This window comes from Nakaseomyces bracarensis (genome assembly GCF_045282275.1).
Source record: "Nakaseomyces bracarensis strain CBM3 chromosome Unknown Scaff9_0, whole genome shotgun sequence".
Classification (NCBI taxonomy): domain Eukaryota; kingdom Fungi; phylum Ascomycota; class Saccharomycetes; order Saccharomycetales; family Saccharomycetaceae; genus Nakaseomyces; species Nakaseomyces bracarensis.
The window spans coordinates 28,026-47,291 of record NW_027263970.1 but is presented as its reverse complement, the minus strand read 5'-3'; the positions used below and the strand labels follow the sequence as shown (position 1 = coordinate 47,291).

At 37.0% G+C, this 19,266-nt stretch overlaps 8 protein-coding genes across 8 annotated transcripts; 4 read left to right on the top strand and 4 right to left on the bottom strand.

Moving 5' to 3' along the window:
• Positions 1–278: 278 nt before the first annotated feature.
• MEF1 (Mef1p) lies at positions 279–2,540 on the bottom strand (the record flags this gene model as incomplete). The annotated part of the gene is made up of 1 exon (XM_071052439.1): positions 279–2,540. One exon carries the CDS (start codon positions 2,538–2,540, stop codon positions 279–281), a length of 2,262 nt encoding a protein of 753 aa, XP_070906286.1.
• A 346-nt stretch (positions 2,541–2,886) lies between these two features.
• RGR1 (Rgr1p) lies at positions 2,887–5,991 on the bottom strand (the record flags this gene model as incomplete). Its single annotated transcript, XM_071052438.1, has 1 exon — positions 2,887–5,991. One exon carries the CDS (start codon positions 5,989–5,991, stop codon positions 2,887–2,889), a length of 3,105 nt encoding a protein of 1,034 aa, XP_070906285.1.
• A 2,005-nt stretch (positions 5,992–7,996) lies between these two features.
• Positions 7,997–10,249, top strand: LAM6 (Lam6p; the record flags this gene model as incomplete). The annotated part of the gene is made up of 1 exon (XM_071052437.1): positions 7,997–10,249. One exon carries the CDS (start codon positions 7,997–7,999, stop codon positions 10,247–10,249), a length of 2,253 nt encoding a protein of 750 aa, XP_070906284.1.
• A 321-nt stretch (positions 10,250–10,570) lies between these two features.
• RFU1 (Rfu1p) lies at positions 10,571–11,185 on the bottom strand (the record flags this gene model as incomplete). The annotated part of the gene is made up of 1 exon (XM_071052436.1): positions 10,571–11,185. One exon carries the CDS (start codon positions 11,183–11,185, stop codon positions 10,571–10,573), a length of 615 nt encoding a protein of 204 aa, XP_070906283.1.
• Positions 11,186–12,003: 818 nt separating this feature from the next.
• Positions 12,004–13,719, top strand: FMP25 (Fmp25p; the record flags this gene model as incomplete). Its single annotated transcript, XM_071052435.1, has 1 exon — positions 12,004–13,719. One exon carries the CDS (start codon positions 12,004–12,006, stop codon positions 13,717–13,719), a length of 1,716 nt encoding a protein of 571 aa, XP_070906282.1.
• A 244-nt stretch (positions 13,720–13,963) lies between these two features.
• On the bottom strand, positions 13,964–14,668 carry BOS1 (Bos1p; the record flags this gene model as incomplete). Its single annotated transcript, XM_071052434.1, has 1 exon — positions 13,964–14,668. The coding sequence occupies one exon, from the start codon at positions 14,666–14,668 to the stop codon at positions 13,964–13,966; it is 705 nt and encodes a 234-aa protein (XP_070906281.1).
• A 679-nt stretch (positions 14,669–15,347) lies between these two features.
• On the top strand, positions 15,348–16,142 carry SIC1 (cyclin-dependent protein serine/threonine kinase inhibiting protein SIC1; the record flags this gene model as incomplete). Its single annotated transcript, XM_071052433.1, has 1 exon — positions 15,348–16,142. One exon carries the CDS (start codon positions 15,348–15,350, stop codon positions 16,140–16,142), a length of 795 nt encoding a protein of 264 aa, XP_070906280.1.
• Positions 16,143–16,957: 815 nt separating this feature from the next.
• Positions 16,958–18,286, top strand: EMP46 (Emp46p; the record flags this gene model as incomplete). The annotated part of the gene is made up of 1 exon (XM_071052432.1): positions 16,958–18,286. The coding sequence occupies one exon, from the start codon at positions 16,958–16,960 to the stop codon at positions 18,284–18,286; it is 1,329 nt and encodes a 442-aa protein (XP_070906279.1).
• Positions 18,287–19,266: the final 980 nt, after the last annotated feature.

The window sequence follows — 19,266 nt, the reverse complement described above, 5'->3', positions numbered from 1 at the left end:
CAAGGCATTAGATTATTTAAAGAATACGCATTATTAGTTGATTTATTTACAAAAATTCAATATAAATATATAATTACAAAAATTAATAATCAAAGGAAACAAACCTGAAATAAAGCAAGGAGAACTTGATGTGCCAAGTGGTTCCTATTCTTTATTTGTGTGTTCATCTTTATGTACATGAGAAATGCAAATATGATTATTAACTTTCACGTATTTTGTTCTTAATTCTTGTGACCAATATGGGACGACAGAAAAACATCATTTACAAGGATATTATTTCATTTCTTTTGCTTCTTTTGGAATTCAGCAATCAATTCTTTTTGGACATGAGGAGCGGTTGGTGCATAGTGACTGAACTCCAAGGAGAATTCACCCTTACCTTGGGTAGAAGCTCTCAAGGAACTGGCAAAGCCGAACATGGTACTCAAAGAACAGGCTGCTCTCAAAGTGAATTCGTCATGACCGTTATCAGTGTCTTGAATGACAGCTTGTAGTTTGTTCAACAAACCAATGACATTACCTTGGAACTCGTTTGGTGATGTAACAGTTACAACCATGATAGGCTCCATAACAACTGGTTGAGCCTTCAAGAATGCATCACGGAAAGCACTCACAGTAGCTACTTTGAAGGCAAGTTCATTAGAATCCACAGAATGAATAGCACCATCATTAATCAACATCTTGACGTTCAGAACCTTGTGACCAACCAATGGACCTCTTTCACAAGCTTCCTCAAATCCTTTAGCACAAGCAGACAAGTATTTGTCTGGAATACGACCACCAACAATTTGAGTTTCGAAAACATTTGCTGTGTTACCACCTTCAACAGGAGATACGTTACCGATAATTCTAGCGTATTGACCAGCACCACCAGATTGTTTCTTATGAGTGTAGTCGAACTCACTTGGAATAGTAATAGATTCTCTGTAAGAAACCTGTGGTTTACCAGTAATACACTCAACATTATATTCACGTTTCATTCTCTCAACGTAGATCTCCAAATGCAGTTCACCCATACCCGAAATAACAGTTTCCTTAGACTCAGGATCAAATCTAACTCTAAAAGTTGGATCTTCTTTTTGGAATCGATTAAGGGCTTTTGAGAAGTTAGTTGAGTCTTTACTCTTAGGAGTGATAGATAAAGAGACAACAGCGTCTGGGACAAACATTGAAGACATAGAGTATTGTAAGGTACCATCAGTGAATGTATCACCCGATGAACAATCAATACCAAAGGTAGCACAAATTTCACCAGATCCAACTTCGTCAACATCTTCCATGTCATTTGAGTGCATTCTCACAAGTCTGGAAACCTTGACCTTCTTACCTGTTTTGACATTTGTGATGTAGTTTCCCTTCTTCAAACGACCTTGATACACACGAACGTAAGTCAACTGACCATACTTACCTTCTTCTAACTTGAAAGCCAAACCAACAAATGGTTGTTGTGTAGAGGGAACTAAGTTAACTTTAGCTTCCTCATTAGCAACATCTAAACCAGTGTTTAAAACTTCAGATGGATTAGGCAAGTAATCGACAATAGCATTTAAAACGTGTTGTACACCAGTATTAGCCAAGGCAGAACCCATAAGGACAGGTGTGAACTTTCTAGCGATCGTTGCTCTACGGATAGCAGATTTCAGGTCCTCGGTCGTAGGTTCTTTTTCCTCTAAGAAAATCTCAGCCATAGCCTCATCAACATCGGCCAAAGTTTCAATCAAAACTTGTCTCTTTTCTTCAACCAAGTCCTTCAAGTCGGCTGGAATCTCTCCTTCCTCTATGATTTCACCATTATCACCCTTATTGTAATAAGCCTTCATGTCGATTAAATCCACAACACCTTTTAATTCCGATTCAGCACCAATAGGTACTTGAAGAGCGGCAGCTGGTAGTTTCAGCTTGCTGTTCAGTTGCTCAATAGCCTTGAATGGGTTAGCACCCATACGATCCATCTTATTGATGAATGTAATTCTAGGAACATTGTATCTACGCATTTGACGATCAACAGTAACGGTCTGAGATTGTACACCAGAAACCGCACAGACAACTAAGACTGCACCATCCAACACTCTCAAGGCTCTTTCAACTTCAATAGTGAAATCAATATGTCCAGGCGTATCGATCAAGTTAAAATGATAGTTTTTGTTATCCTTATCCCAAGAACAGTATGTGGCTGCAGACTGAATGGTGATACCTTTCTCTCTTTCCAAATCCATAAAGTCCATAGTCGCACCAACATTATCTCTACCTCTAACTTCATGAATCTCCTTGATCCTCTTGGTATAGTACAAAACTCTCTCAGTGAAAGTGGTCTTACCTGAATCAATATGCGCAGAAATACCAATATTACGCAACTTAGCCAAGTTTTGTTTATCAGTGGCATTTAAGTTATTACTCATCTCATCAATAACCTCTTTCTCCTCCTCATACTCTGTCCTGTACACCCTGCTAGCATGAAATGACCGGTTTAATAGAGGCAGCGTCCTTATTACACCGTGTTTACCCCAGCCTAACGCCGGAACTCGTGGCACAAGCAACATCTTTCTTTCTTGTGATTATATCTGAAATGTACCTATGGATTCCTAAGCAGATAATGCTTAAAACCGCTTCCCATGGAAACATCCTCTAAACATTGTGTCCTCTCTTATAACCTCCTCTCGAGGCAAATTCGAGCTTTACCTCTAGGCTCGGCCCCGGCCTAGAAAAAATTGCGTGTGGGGAGAGCAGCCCAGACCGTAAAGGCCGATAATGCCAATGATGTCTACAAAAAGAGATGTGTATTATTTATATATTGGTTATAATTATGTATTTCATTATTTAAAAAAGAGGGAAACTTAGTTAATCTATCAAAAATTTAGCTCTCTTTTTTGTCAATTGTATTATCCTTCATACGGCCTCGACAAGTTCCGGTGCGAGTTCTGGTGCGGTTTCTTCCGCGCCCTCTCCTTTCAGTATTTTGTGGATATGTAAGAGGACTTCTTCGATGGACTCGGAGTCACAGGATACACCACTTCCTAGTCGTATGATCTTCTTAGAGAGTAACGGTTCTTCAGATTGTTCTGCTCTTTTTCTTGTTTCCAGCATAAATACCTCATTTCTTACTTTATGTATGAATGGATAAGCACCTGATTTTGTGGTAATGTGTTCGTCTTGCGAGAAGTGGATGAAGAATTGAATTCTCTTCTTCCCGTTAATGGAAACCTGTTTTAACTCAATAATTAGTGTAATCTTAGAGCCTAGGACTGCATTGTAGTACATAAGTTGATATTCGCTTAAGTTATGGAGACCCAGGTTAACCGTTACGTCTTGACCACCGTTTTGGTACACGTTATTACCTTCAACTTGGGCCGACTGATCTAGAATCTGTCCAAATGTTGAGAATAAAGGTGAAGTAAATTGTAGGTAGCTGAAAATAAATTGGTAATCGAGCTGTTGGTTGTCAATGAATGGTTGAATGATATGTTGAGGATTAGCTTCTGATAATTTTACAGTTAAATTTTTGATGGTTTGATCATCGGTAATAATGTTAATAGTACAATCTTTTGTATCTGTGCTTGATTTTAGATACTTGAAAGTAACCTCATTTGGTTTTAAAGATATAATTCTGAAATACTCAGATGCAAAATTCTTATGCAAACGCTCAACTACATCTGTGAGTACTACCAGTTGCATTAGTTTTTGCCTGAATAGAGTTAAGTATTGTACAATCTCATTCAAGTTGCCAAACTTCTCTATTAAATAGAACGCAAGTGGCTCGTGTTCAACAAAATTAATCAAAAGGTCATCACATTGACAGTGAATTGCCATTGTGCTTCTTTTGAATTTACTGTATAACCTGATTTCAAAATTCTTATAATCAATCCTTAAAAACATTGTATTTTCTAGGATTCCGCTTAGAGCTTTAGAGCCTTCCAAAAATGATTCTAATTCTAAGGTAATTAAAGATATATGATGTGGTACTTCCCCAGTTTTACCATCTGTTACCATTCTAGTATCCTCCAACAGATGTTTAGGTAATGTACTGTTTATCATTTCCATCGAGCAGATCTTGTTACGAATATTGAGATGATTTAGTGAGTCAATCAGGGTGTGGTTGATGATTTTGTTTAGCGTGCTCTTCTGAAGGGATATGATTTTGCTATATGTTATGCGTTCTAGCTTCATAGAAATGACATTTGTAGTATCAAGATATTGAATATGCCATTTACCTTTGCTTGAGATGATTTTACCAATTCTCTTTTCAATAATACAAGATGAATTTGATGAAACAATTGTTAGAATTAAATACCAATTCACTGGCCATGTAGCTAGCCTAACAAACATATCATGCTGTAGTAGATTATTACCAGAATCTTCTGAATTTACTGGAGTTGATATACGCTTATCCAGTTTTATAACTTTGCTACAGATCCATCCAGTCTTATCAAATTTGTTTCTGATAATGTAAGCAATTTTATCTAGTTTCAGTTTCTGAAGAACTAATGTTAAATCTTCGGGTGTTTCTGCTCTATTGATTTGAGGCACATATTCTAACAACAATGAAGAAGGATTTTTGAAATAAAAGACACCGCTAATTAAATCAATCTTTAATTGAATTGGTGCCGTAGATAAACACGTTGTAGGCATTTGGAATAACAACACACTAGTATTGTCTTCATCTTCTTGAAATATGCCTCTTGAAAGTAAGTCTGCTCTAATTAATCGAGAATGGTTGAACATGATTTCGTCTAATATGGCCTCAATGTTACCAACAATGTCTGTGTATATTAGTGGCATGTGTTTTGATTGTTTGGCATTTTCGTTATCCCATCTTAATATCAAATTCTCTGTTTTTCCATCAACACCTATTATTATTTTGGTCCTATTGCTCAATTTTCCGTTCAACCAATATTTCACGCTGATGAAACTCTTTTTCACATTGTAGTTATGGACTAAGTTACCACCAGAAAATTTGCCTTCATTCTCTAACGAGAGAAGCTCTGTATGAACTAGATATAACTGAAGCGTTAACACATACTTGTGTAGGAATTTATGCAATGAAAAGAGAGGTTTCTTAGATTTGAGCAATATTTCATTCGTTAACTTCTCCAATCTTGGTTTGTTTAGTGGGAATACCGAATTACCGAATAAGAATTTGAAATCCACAAAAAATAGTGGGGAGTGTCTGTCGATTGTGGATAATTGAATTTCAAATTCACCAGGAACTGTGATATATACACGACCGTCTCTTATATCGTAGTTATTAAACTGTTTGGGTACCACCATAGAGGCGATCTTAATCATTACTATTATATTCAAGTTCCGTAGTCTTTGTAGGACTAGTTTTGTTGGGACCTTCATTTGGCCAGCAACGGTTTCGTATTCGTGATTTTCACCGCTAAGCTTGAATTCATGAGTTGGCAAATTAGGTCTCCCGAGACTCAATACTTCTAGTGCGGTGACTAAATCAACATTAGGTAGTTTAGCATTAGCCGTTGACTCCAATGTAGCTTTCAGTGCCCATATACAGTTGTTAACAACCATGTTTGTTCCTCTGAACCAGTTCAGTAGATCAATCATGATATCAAAATTGTTCTCTTTAATGGTTCGACACCACTTCACCAGAACATACAATTTCAAAAACTGATTCCTGATAAATATTAAAAGGTTTAAAAATCTCATCTTTCTAGTTGTAGACGTATCCGTGCCGTTGGTGTGTACCGTAGTCTTCATATATTGCGATATCTCTTTTATTGTGTACACCGTCAGGTTTCTAATGATCATCGACAGCGGTATTTGGTTAATCTCAACATGTGGAATAGGTGGGGCCGCCGTTGTGTCGTGCTTCAACTCCTCCACAGAGGTAACGGGACTCTTCAACCCAATAGTCTTCCCAACTTTCTTCGGCTCAACCATTTCTTCTTTCTTCCCTTCCATTATCGGCTCATTCGGCGTGTGATTCTGGTTCTGATTCTGATTCTGTATCTGACTCTTCACAGACGCTCCGTTCATCCTATAATATTAGTGCTCTCTCTTTCTCTCACTCTCTCTCTATCTCTATGTCCTCGCTGTCTCTGTCTCTGTCTCGTCTTTCTCTCTATTGATTATATAGAAACTTGGAAAGTTAATCTTGTCTCTCCTCCTATAAAAAAGAATTTTGTACAAGACACAAGCCCAAAGATATCATTGAACCGTCTCCTACTTCGAGCACCCCAATAAGTTTATTAATTCATTTGGCTATTAAGTCTCTCTCTCTCTCTCTCTCTCTCTCGCTGTCTCTCGTCTCTCGCGGGATTGTCCACTTCGTTCGCTGTGCGTTTGCCCATCGCACCACATCAATATATTAACATATTGATATATTAACGTATTGTTATATTAACATGTTGTATTGATATATTGTATTGATATATTGTATTGATATATTGTATTGATATATTGTATTGATATATTGCTGTGTGAATGTATTGTTATATTATTTATTAACATATTAATATATTGATAATATGTTATCTTTGCAGATATATTGGTAGTAAATGGATATGTTAGTAATATACTGATAAATTAGAAAGTGTATTGATGTATTAGTAGTATACTGATATATCAGAGGTGTATTGATATATTAACAATAAGCTATTAATACATTAACATCTCATAATATACTGAGATATGGGTAATATGTCGTTATATTAGTATAATAGTGATATATTAATACAATACTATATTGATATATTATTCTGTTTGTATTGACATTAACATACTGATATGCTTATATTGTCATTTCATGACATACATTTCTTTATATGATTCACCTTTAGTAGTATTTCATTATAGGTTGGCTGTGCATTATCAGTAAATCACTGCAACCTCATTAGTGCAATATTATTGTAGTCTGTATATGTATTCTGCGTCATAACCAGGAACACCAGACGGATTACAATGCAATTCTGCAATAACATAGTATCACTACGTTCGTCTGCACAGGACAAACAGTTATATTTTGTCTACTACATTAAACACTGAATAAAAAAGTATTAGACTGGAGGCTACGTTGTAGTTATCGTGACTAACAATATAACGACATCATACAATATATTGTCGTAAATCATTTGTTTAAAATCCTCTATAAATGCATGTATCTTGACTGATGATACAATTTGAAGTAGAGCATTATTAAACATATAAGTTCTTGCTGATATATGCAACCAATATCACTGTATATAACACTATACCAGTTGAATATTGGTTTGTATAACAATTTTTTGACTACATATAGTTAAGTGCCTTACGTATCATACTATATAATATACAGCAATATAGCATTATACCAATTTTGTAGTAGCATGTACCATAGATAGATACTGATGAGTGTGGGAATGTAGGCGATGCTCGAACGTATTTTGGGAGCAAAGTCTCATGTCTCCGATATCAACTTTTATATTTTAGATTTAAAAATACATATTCAATAAAATATACTTTATCAATAAAAAGCACAACACATAGTTTATCTTTGGGAACAAGCACGTACTGTTCAAGTATATAAATATAGTATTATATCAATATAATATTACATTACTATATACTATATCAATATAATGTTAGACTAATATAATACTACAGATAATACTAATATAATACTACATTAATACATTAATACTACATTAATACATTAAATACATTAATACTATATATAATACTATATATAATACTACATTAATACTAATATAATACTATATATAATACTACATTAATACTATTTAATACAATATATAATACTAATACAATACTATAATACATTCTAATAAAGTTACAGCTAGGGATTTTTCATGGTTATGTGCGGTAGTTTCTAAGGCTGAGGGTTTTGAAATGGAAAAAAGCCCTAAAGGAATTGTTGCAAGCCCTAAAATATGCAAATCAGCTGTTAAACGATAACAAACAAGTTTATGGTTAAAGGGTTACTTATCCAACTAAATATTTGAAATGTATCTGGAAGGTGCTAGACAAACAAACAGAACCAATAATGGAGGATTACGTTTCTCCCTATGTTAAGCGGAAGATCGATATGAATGGATACAAGGCTGTGCCCGCAGGTCCGCAGTTGTCTCGTGTGAACTCGTTATCTGGTAGTCCCAATAAGAGCTATGATCAACTAATCGAGGTTCCTGGAGCTGTTACTGTTGCTGATACCAGCAATCCTAGCGTTGGGGGTGCTGCATTGGCTGCTGTGCCTGGAACAAATGCTGAAGATGCTGGTGAGGAGGTTGTTATGTCCAACAATAAGTCGAGGAGCCCCAGCTTCTTTGATTCACTGGTACCTTCTTTTCTGAGCCGTAAAAGTGTGATCACTGCGTCTGATGTCGACCACTTGGGTACATTGGGTAATGGGCTGCACTCTAAGGAGCTGTACAGAGACTCTAAGTACCATTATGCTTCTGAGAAAAGAAACGAGTCGTTTCATACCATTTTCACCGGTATTCCCAAGAATGATCCACTAATTGACGACTTTGGATGTGTTCTCCATAAGAATCACGCCTATAATGGGAGAATATACATATCAGAGCAACATATATCATTCAATTCTTCGTTTGTGGATTGGATGACAAAAATAATCATACCTTTCAAGGATATCAAACACATAGAAAAGACGTCATCATCATCAATCGGTGGTGCACTGACTCACGCTATAACTATCGAAGTTGAAAATAAGGATATATACATATTAACAGGTTTCATTTCTACTGATGTAACATTCGACCTCTTGAATAAAGTCTGGTCATATAATATTCATGGAAATTTACCAGCTGATTATGTTCCAGGGCATAAGAGACCCGGCATCCTAGATTTTGAGAGTAATGAACTCGTTTGGACTAACAAGAGTAATCTCTCTTCTAGAAGACCTTCAGTAGCTTCGTCTCCGATACCTTCTTTTATTGATAGACCTCTATTCATTGAGAATTCTGGAACGTTTGCTAGAAGTTATCAAATGCTCCTGGCGAAGAATGATAATCTAAAGAAAACGGTTACGGAAAACTCGAATAATGATGCAATAATGAAAGCGATACTATCGATAGACGAACCAGAGCCTGTTATTGTGAAGCAAGCTAATGACTCGAACAATGACAATGATGATGACTCATCTGATGAAATGGAACATTCTCCAGCAAGTGATTCTACGGGTGACATTACTACCACAACAGAAATACGTACACACAAATTGAAGGATACAGCCAAGATGAAATATAACGGCCCGTTGCACAACGTTGAAACTCAGTTTGAGCACGATGCGGTAGCAAATAAAGAGACTATTCTTAAAAATATAACTATAAACGCACCACCAGGCATAATTTTTGAGATAATTTTCAGCAGTACCGATCATTCATTCATGTTAGATTTCTTGAAATCTTTAGATTCATCTAATTTCACTGACATTGGAGCTTTCGATGGTATTGAAAATGAGCGTGGGTACACTTATATTAAAGCCCTGAATTATTCAGTAGGTCCTAAATCTACTAAATGTGTCGTAACTGAAAAAGTAATGAAAAAAGATTTTTATGATACTATTAACGTGGTTGTTGAAACCAAAACTCCAAATGTTCCCAGTGGGAATAGTTTCTCAACTAATACACGATATCAATTTAGATGGGCTAGTCCAACCACTTGTGATTTACAGATTTCCTATTGGGTGGAGTGGACTGGTTCAAGTTGGATAAAAGGTATGATTGAATCATCCTGTAAATCTGGTCAAGAAGAAGCAAGTAAAGCACTCGAAAAGTTGTTGAACAAGTATGTCGACGAAAACATCGAAGAGACCAAAGTGAGTTCGAAACCTAGTTCAGATCTCCCACGGAAAGAAGTTGTAAGCGAAAAACACTTTACCAAAGAAACCGTAATCGAAAAGGTAAATCCAGCTATTCAGGTAGAAGCCGCACCCAAACCGACACCTGCTACTGTGAAATGGTTTACTTGGATTCTTGTCTCATTGCTTGGTCTGATTATTCTACTACTAATTGTAAATATTATACTCTCAATTTCATTGCAATCTAAGTTGGATAAATTACTTATTCTCCAACTTAGTAGAGAAAACATAGAAAGAGGAAGCGGTCTATTTGAAATACCAGTATTGCGTGACCAGCACTTGAGGGTCTCACCTACAATGCAAGATGAAATAGTCAGCATTTTAAGAAAATTTATTGGTGAATCGGATGCTCATAATGAATTTGACAATACGGAAATTATTACCAAGTTGTATTCTGCATTGAAAAGCTGGAATTAATTTACAGAAGGGATTGGCATAGTAGAAACTTGGAAAATAACTGAAATAAATTAAAGATAATATACATATTCGAAATTAGGCATAGCTTTAGTGATGAAAAATAAAAAAACAGATATAAAACTATAAAAAACGTGTGCTAAAAAGAACAATTAATAATTAAGAGGGAATATTTTTGAAGTGAATGGAAGTGAAACGATGGAGTTTTTTTTGTTTCGTTGAAACTTTATTTTATAACTTAAAATGAAAGTTTTCTTCGGTTCCATAATCATTTGACAGAAATAAATAAAAGGAAAAAATAATGATTAGAAATGCAAATTGAAATTAAAAGAGTGTTGGTAAGTCTGGGTAAAAGGCGGCAGAGACTTTAGTTGGCTTTTGTGATGGTATCTGTTTATCACACATCAGATTTTCTTTCATCAGTATCATTTTCTCATTAAATGTGCTTTCTGGAACTCTACTCTGATTAGAACGCAATGGTTCGCTGGAACCTTCTGATTTCTTTACATAATAATCATTCAGCAGAGCATCCATTCTAGAAACTTTAGCTGGGTTTGGATGAAGGGGACTAGCGATATTATTAGCCAGGGACACTCTATGTCTTTCGTATAAAGCATCTATTTCACGTTTAATGCCTTCCATTATTTTCAGTATATGTGGCACTTCCAACCGAAGCAGTTGTTTATATTCCTGTAGATACAGATTAACCTCGCTATCATTGCTCATGATACGAACTTGTGGATGTGTTGGCAATTTGTTAGTACAAAGGTCAACGTAACGAAAATAGTAGAAGTATGCCAATGACTTGTCACCACCTTGGAAACTATCCGACGCATTGTTCAACAGAGTGACACAGGTCTTGAGGTATAGCTTCAATGGAATATTAGGGTTGAACTGAAAATCTCTAGCCTCAGCACCCAACTGCTGTGAACTCTTCATTTTATTTTATTTTCTTCTTTCGTTAACCTTCTAACCAATTTTTAGAAAAAAATTAATAGAACCAACTAAAAAATTGCCCCGCCCAACAGATTGCTGTTCCTAGTCTTTATCCCTAATAGCTCAATTGGAACAATTGAATACAAATATTGCTATTAATGTTGGAAAATTGAAGCTCTTTTTGATGATCATCTCGAGCTCATCGCAGTGGGCTTTTTTTTTTTGCGTATAACCTTCGAATTCTCGAGGGTACTACGGAAGTTTCTAAGGACCGACGCACAAAATTTTTCAAAATTTTTCAAAGTTTCGTTCTTCGCTTCGATTTTCCGATTTTTTTCAGTTTTCGAATTTTTTTTTCAGTTTAGCTGTCAATTGGCATATCACATCCAATTGTTTAATATCATGGTGGTACTGATTGTAGTTTAAGCAATTCCGTTACTGAAAATATGAACTGATACATGACTCTTCTAGAGATGTTTTAATTTTTAAGCCTGCCAAGGTTTCTCCTCGTCGTTTTGGCTCTCGAGATGAGATGGCACAGGGGTCTAATCTATAACTTATGCATCTATATATTGTTCTTTTCTTGCTATATACTTAATGATATTTATGAACTTATATTCTTGTGAGATTTGTTTTTCTTTTAATTTCGAAGCATAACTTAAAACACTGGATGGAAAAAAATTTATAGCTTACACCAAACCCTTAGATGAAATATCATATATCAAGAAGAGAATATCATCATCAAGGAGAGAAAGCTACAACTAAGTTAGTCATTGATTAGTAGTTTTTATCTCTGATATCTAATGATAACACTATCGAATATGACTTCTGTTCTGGTGAGACGGTGTTTGACTAAGGGGTTCTCTTTGAGACCTACGGTAAGACTGTACTCAAATGCCCCTAAATTCGATGAGGCAGAGATGTTTGGAGCTCAATTGTCAAAACCTTATAAAGCAAAGAGGTTGAATAGATTGGATTATGACTGGACTAAAGAAGGTGAAGGGTTGTCTCAGGACGAAGTTGACTCCCGGTATATCAAGATGATGAAACTGAATGCGGTTTTCAAAGGTATGGGTCTCTTTCTACTCATTGGTGGAGCTGCAACCATTTACTTGAGCTGGCCAAACATTAAGAGTAAATATATACTTCTTGGGAAAAGTAACAAACTGCCCAGTGACATTGATGAGACCGCCTTCGCAAAGAAAGTGCAGTCATTTGTTGGTACCGGGGATGACAGTGTTAATACTTACATATGGGGATCTATAAATAAGTCTACAATTCCAAAAGCTTTGAAAGCTAGTGACTTATCGAAATGGAGAAAAGTTCTGCTCGCCCATGATAATTTGACTCTTGGTATTGATAATTCTGGGAACCTTGTTGATTTATCATCAGATCAGGTTTTATTGACTAATCAAAATTTGGTAGACATAAAGTGCTCTTCAAACACGGTATATGCACTAAACAAAAATGGTCACTTGTTGATAATACCAACAGAGAAGCTAGAGCACCTGGACGAATATATTACAATGCAAAGATCGTGGCTAATGCCGTGGAGGCGGCTACCCTATTACGATTACAAATTAGACACTTCAAAAGCCTTTAAAAGGGGAGAGAGAAAAATTATTGACTATGACGTTGGTAAAGAACATGTTGTGGTTATTTCAAATACTGGTAAAGCTTATACTTGCTCTACAGAAACTAAAGAAAATGTAGGAGAGCGTGTTTCTTATGGTCAATTCGGTATTCCGTACTTTTCCAAATTTGATACATTCCCAAAGCCAAATGAACTACATGAAATCGAAATGCTGAATACTTCCTTTGATCACAGCGGAAAAATAATCAGTAAGACCATCGTACAAGTAGCTTGTGGTGATTATCATACTTTGGCTAGAGATTCAATTGGAAATCTGTACAGTTTCGGCTGGAATAGATATGGTCAACTCGGAATGCCTATTTCTTATAAATCAGAAAGCATTCCATACCCCAGGATAATTAATGGTGCTTTTAATGCTCATTTCCCAGGTGCCAACACACTTGACATAAAATGTGTAAATATAAAATGTAGCGGTGAGACATCCTATGTGGCTATGAAGGCGAGCCCCAAAGCTGGTCACTTGGTTGGGGAATCTAAAAACATATTAGATGTTAATAAGGAGCATTATTTCTCCTTTGGTAATGGTATATATGGTGAATTAGGTAATGGAACTTACAAGAACTCCCAGCAGGAACCAACAAAAATTAAATTTGAAAATGCTAAGCCAGCTGGAGCAGTTGCCGTGACTACATGGAGTACAGGTTCACATCATGTCATATGTACTCTAAGCGATGGGAGTGTTGTTGCCTGGGGTAATAATGAATATGGTCAGCTAGGAAATGGTAAAAAGGTCAAGGTATCAAAACCTATCCAACTGCCTGAAATTTTACCTAAGGGAGAGAAGAAGTCTGTAACACAACTCCCCGAGTCATCACTAACACTTAAATCTGGTCAGGATATTGTTACTGGTGAAACAAACTCTTGTATATATCGAACAAAATGAATAGAGTAAAAAAATTGTATATAATTATTTAGGAAAAGTATTATTCGAAAAATTAAAAGAATATTAACTAACAATAGATTTTGTACAGTTATTAGATATAGTATTGAAAATGCGAATGATGACTAGAGATTATACAAGATATTAATTAATCTAAAAGATATCTATGATGCTGGGAATAATACTGAGAAATAATAGAACAAGCATGGTGGGTTGAAATATATAAGAAGGATCAAAATTGTCCCTACTATCTGAACCACTTTAACACGTAGTACACACCAACTAGGAAAAGAACTAATATCAGCACAAAAATTAGCTTGTCCTTGAAAACACGTTTATTGATAGTTTGTATAGTTTGTTCTGAAAGCCCCAGAGTCCGCAAACTTCTATTCATACGATCCTGTACTTTCAGCAGGATCTGGTTTTGTTCCACTATATCATCTAGGGATTGCTGACCCATCTCTAGGATCAGACTCAATCTGTCATTGGCTCTACTCAAACTATAGTTTTCCTTCTGCAAACCCTCATGCATGGGCAATTCGTAGGAGGATCCCGACTGACCGTTGCCGGATTTATCTAGACCAGTGGGTTTACGTTTATTCATAACTGATTCACCCATAGCTTCCCCAATTGGAGTCTCAAACAATTTACTACGCGCGTTATTCTCATTGTACTGCTTCTTCAATTCCTTGAACTTCTCCGTAAAGTCACCGTGGTCTTTCGTCAGCGAAACCAACCGCAGCTCATACTTTGGGTCCAGCCCAGGGTCGGCCTTCCTCTGCTTTTCATAGTGCTGCTTGTACTGTTCTATGGTCTTATGGAAGGACACCAGTGTCGATGAGATCGACCCTTGCAAAGAGATCGGCGCGGTCAATTGCTCTTGCTCGAACTTGGCTATATCCTGCTGCAATTGCGACTTCTGCTTCAACGCATGGTTATATAACGCGTTCATTTGTGCACTTCTATGTTTTATAGTTGTTAGCTTTCAAAATACATCCATATCCAAACAACCAGGACTATGATGGGTTTATAAGGTACACGGTTTAGTGCAAGACACGATTTAAACAGAGAGACGTGGTCCATGTTTTATACTCATATACGTAATAATCATGCGCTATATCACTACATGCGAATGATCCACGCTACCACCTATACCACTACACGAAAACCCAGCCATCCAGACAGCATTACCCGGAATACTTTGCTTTCTATAAATATTTTAATATTTTGGTCGTCTGTGATGCTCAAAAAAACCGGTCCTGCTGCCGGGTCTTCTTCTTTTTTAAATTGCTGGGTTCTTCTTCTGTTTCGGGTTTGAGAGGGTCGCGTTAACTTAAAAAAATTATTCAAGACAAAATATTTGTGCTGGGCATAGTAACAGCTGTAGAGGCGGACGCGTTTACTTTACTTGCTGGGCTCTCTTAGGATTTCCCTCCTTCAATACACTGGGCACACTTGAAATACGGCGGGCTGGGCTTTTCTAACCTAATATAGCTCTATTAACCAACGATGGATTCTCATTTGTATATATAAGAACTATATTGGTTTCTACATGATAATAGAATATATAGTTCTAAGGAGAACGACAAAGCCAAAAAGATAGAGATAGTGAGAGAACCTTATTTTCAGATATGACGCCATCTACACCACCTAGGTCTAGACAGAGAAGAAGTGAGTCTGTGTTGGATACTCCGAAGGGTGCGCAGCAGTTGGGTGCTCCTGTGACGCCGTCGACGGTTCAGAAGTTTAAGAATGTTCCTAGTCTGCAGCAGCCGTTTTCTACTCCGTTTAATGGGCTGAAGTCTCCCGAGAGGTCTCCGTTCCCGCTGGGTTCTGCACGCAGAGGCTCCGTTAAAAGGAGTTTGTTTCCGAGAGAAGAAGAAGAAGAAGAAGAAGAAGAACAAGGTCATGAAGAAAGACCCGTGGCGCGGTCGTTGTTTGGCGCACACAGTCTGCTTCCCGCTGAGAGTACGAAGCCTGTACAGCCGCTCCTGCAGGTTCCTAAACTACATATAGACCTGACGTCTTCTTTAGAAGGTTCTGCCCAAGAGGAAGAAGAAGAAGATGTGGAAGCCCAGATACGGAAGTATGCCAAAAACGTGCCGGGGACACCAAGTGATAAAGTTATTACATATGAAATGGCCCAGAGATGGAATAACGTCTCCAGTAAAGAAGGGACTACAATCTCGGATACAGAAGAAGATACAGTGAAACCAGCAGCATTGAAAAACCCATTCATGGATGACACAGTGCTGACGAAAGAGGAACGCAGAGCAAGACACCAGAAACTCCTGAGTGAAAACCCAGAATTGGAATCATCCATCACATACGTAAATAAACACGGCCAAGTGGTAAAACAAAGACAGTTGTCCCGCGAAGACCAATCTCGCTATAAACCAAAGGCATTATTTACAGATGAAGATTAAATTACAACATTCAATAAACAGAGAGAAACTTAAAAAAACTCTCAGCATTCATTATTTATTCTTATTCATTTCTGACGTTTTTCCTTTTCAATTCGATACTGTAGGACTTACAACTGTCTTTCAGAGATACTATATTTTCTTTTCTGCATAACGACTTTTTCTTTTCCCCATGTTTATTACTTTATTTTAATATTATTTCTAATTTTAAATTTCCATTATAGAAAACATTTCAACATTATGTCCAGGTTACTTGTGGTATATTTTCTATTCTAGCACTACTTCTGCTTTTTTTATGCCTAATATTATATTACAAATCACATTAATATAAATACAATTCACACTAATATAAATGCTAAGCACATCTAATAACTAAATAACTTTTGTCGTATAGTCAATTATAACCAAGATCATATTGTACGCACCATCACATGTAGCTATAAGTGCAGGGTGGGATAAAAATTGGCGTCTTAATATTTATTTTACTTAGAAACTCCCGTACAACTGCAGTTTTTTCCTGTCGTTTGTATGCGCAAACAACGTCATTTTCGTTTTTTGTACGGAGGTTTCTGAGTGGAGCTTAGTATTTTTCTTCTTCATGTATCTTCAAAAAAGGGACATGTGCGGCGAGTTCTGTGGTCGGATCAAGGTATAATGGCCCTATTGAGTGAAATGACGACAGATGATCCCAAAAATAGCTCTTTTCTTCATAATTCTATATTTATAAATATTTCAGTTCTGATTTATGAGATGTCTTTTCTCCTAATGCACCTCAAGTATATAACGTAGTGAGGAGTATAGAGCCCATATATATAACAATGAAGGTTAGTGTTGTCGGCCTATTGGCTGCAATTGGTTCGGTTTATGCTCACGGTGCAGGACATGCCGCAAAGACTGATAATGACAAGCTAGATGTGAAGCATTCGCTTCCGGATCTGGTAAAACAGAACGATAAACTTCCCTCGAACTGGGTTCTTGGGGAAGCTGCTAAATTGGAGGCTGCCAGATTTGTATTGACCCCAGGCAAGAGCACTAAGGGTTCTCTATGGGCCAAGGATTCTTTCCAACTAGAGGATTCCTTTGCCGTTGAGTGGACCTTCAGGGACGTAGGTTATGAAGGTGAGTCTGTAGGTGGTATGGCTTTCTGGATGATTAGTGGTAAAGACGAGAAGGAGATTCAGGAGACTCTCAAGGATAAGAGTTTCGTTAACGGGCCAGCCAAATTCGATGGTCTTTTGCTTTACTTAGATACAAAGGAGCTGTATGGTCCTAGTATCAAGGCTCAACTGAACGATAAGAGTCTCACTATAACGAGAGATGACGCGCAATCAAAATCATTTGGGTCTTGTCTGCTCGGGTACCAGGACAGCTCAGTACCAACTACCCTGAGATTGACTTACGATAGGGACAGCAAGAGCATGTTGAAATTACAGATAGATAACAGAATCTGTTTCCAGACTTTCAAAGTGTCTCTACCGGCAGGTATGTATAGATTTGGTGCCACTGCAGTTAACGACGAAAACGGGGAGTCCTTTGAAGTGTTGAAAATGAAGTTGTATAACGGGATCATTGAGGACTCTTTGATTCCTAATGTAAACGCCATGCCTCAACCAAAATTCGTCACGAAGCAGGTTGACAAAGCAACAGGTAAGGAGAAGATAGTCGAACAGGACATCTTTGACACCACGAAAGGTGACAAAGTTAGTCTTTTGGACCTATACAAGAAACTTGACAAAGTCGAAGGTGAACTACTTGCTAATGACATGTCAGCTATGGAGGAGAAACTATCAGCCATTGTTCAGCTCCAAAAGGAAACCACTGATACGATAGTGCAATTGCTATCAATTATAGATGCTATCGCTATCAAACGTAAGGATACGCACGCTGATAACAAGAACGACAAGAGTGCAGAAGTGTTAGAGCAATATAAGGATTTCATTTCTATGAACGAGAAACTAGAACAAATGTTACAAGAGCAACAAAAGGTCAGAGATCTGAATAAACATGAAGACACTGGCAAACACGATGTAGACGCTCTATTCCGCAAGATGGCATTATGGTTATCCTCAGTCATTGTCTTGATGTTGATCATGTCCTACTACACATTCAAGATCAGACAAGAGATTGTTAAAACAAAACTGTTATAAAAAATAATGCATTCTTCTCTCTCCGCTGAATAAAACAACAAAACGTAGGATAATTTCACTTTTTCCCGTTTTCTATAGCATAAATTTTAGTCATTTCATAATTATATATATTTTTGAAATTCTTTACATAAATTGAACACTAAGCATTTAAGATCGCTTTACGCATGCAGATAAAAGTAATGACAAGGGGGCTAGGACTGTCATAGATAATTTAGACAGTCTTTGCTATCAATACCTTTCCTAATATACATCATCAAGATATAAATTTATCTATACAGTATATTCCAATTAAAAATAGCTTCCTAAGTGACTGTCGCACTACTGCAAGTAATATATCAAAAAACCCATACACCCTTTATGAAGTAACCGCCCAACCCAACTCCCCTCTAGATTATCATCCTTATATATTTACTATCTATGGTAACTTTCCAGTATCTTGTATTAGGAGAAACCACCGCAGACAACAATGACGCCGAGTGAATAAAGATATTCTATTTATAGAATACTTAGAAGCCACATGGGTCGCTTGGCGGCTATTTTCAATTGCTGTTATACTGCCTTTCACAAACGACGATAACTCTCTACAGGCTTAGAAACCACCGAAGTAATACACCACCATTACTATGCGAGGTCTGGGTGTCGATTGCCCACCCTTGGGCGGCTAAACTTCCTGATTAAGAAAACAAGAAAGCTCCTGCGAGATCTCTGTGAGGAGACATTTGGAAGTTGGGGTTTAAGTGGGGGTGGGCGCTTAAGTTGTTTCTTCTGCGTTGTTTTCTTCGGTGCAAAAAGCTTGTTTTCGATCCTTTCGGCGGCTAAATATTAAGGAGTGACAGTAGCGAGATATTGGAATAGGGGTGAGCTAGTAGTGACCCAGGTGGAAAAAAAAGTATAAATAGCGGACGTGAAACTGGTTTACCGGGGATTCCTTATTTCTCTTCAATATCTAGGTTTTTTTTTTTCTGACGGTCCTTTTGAAC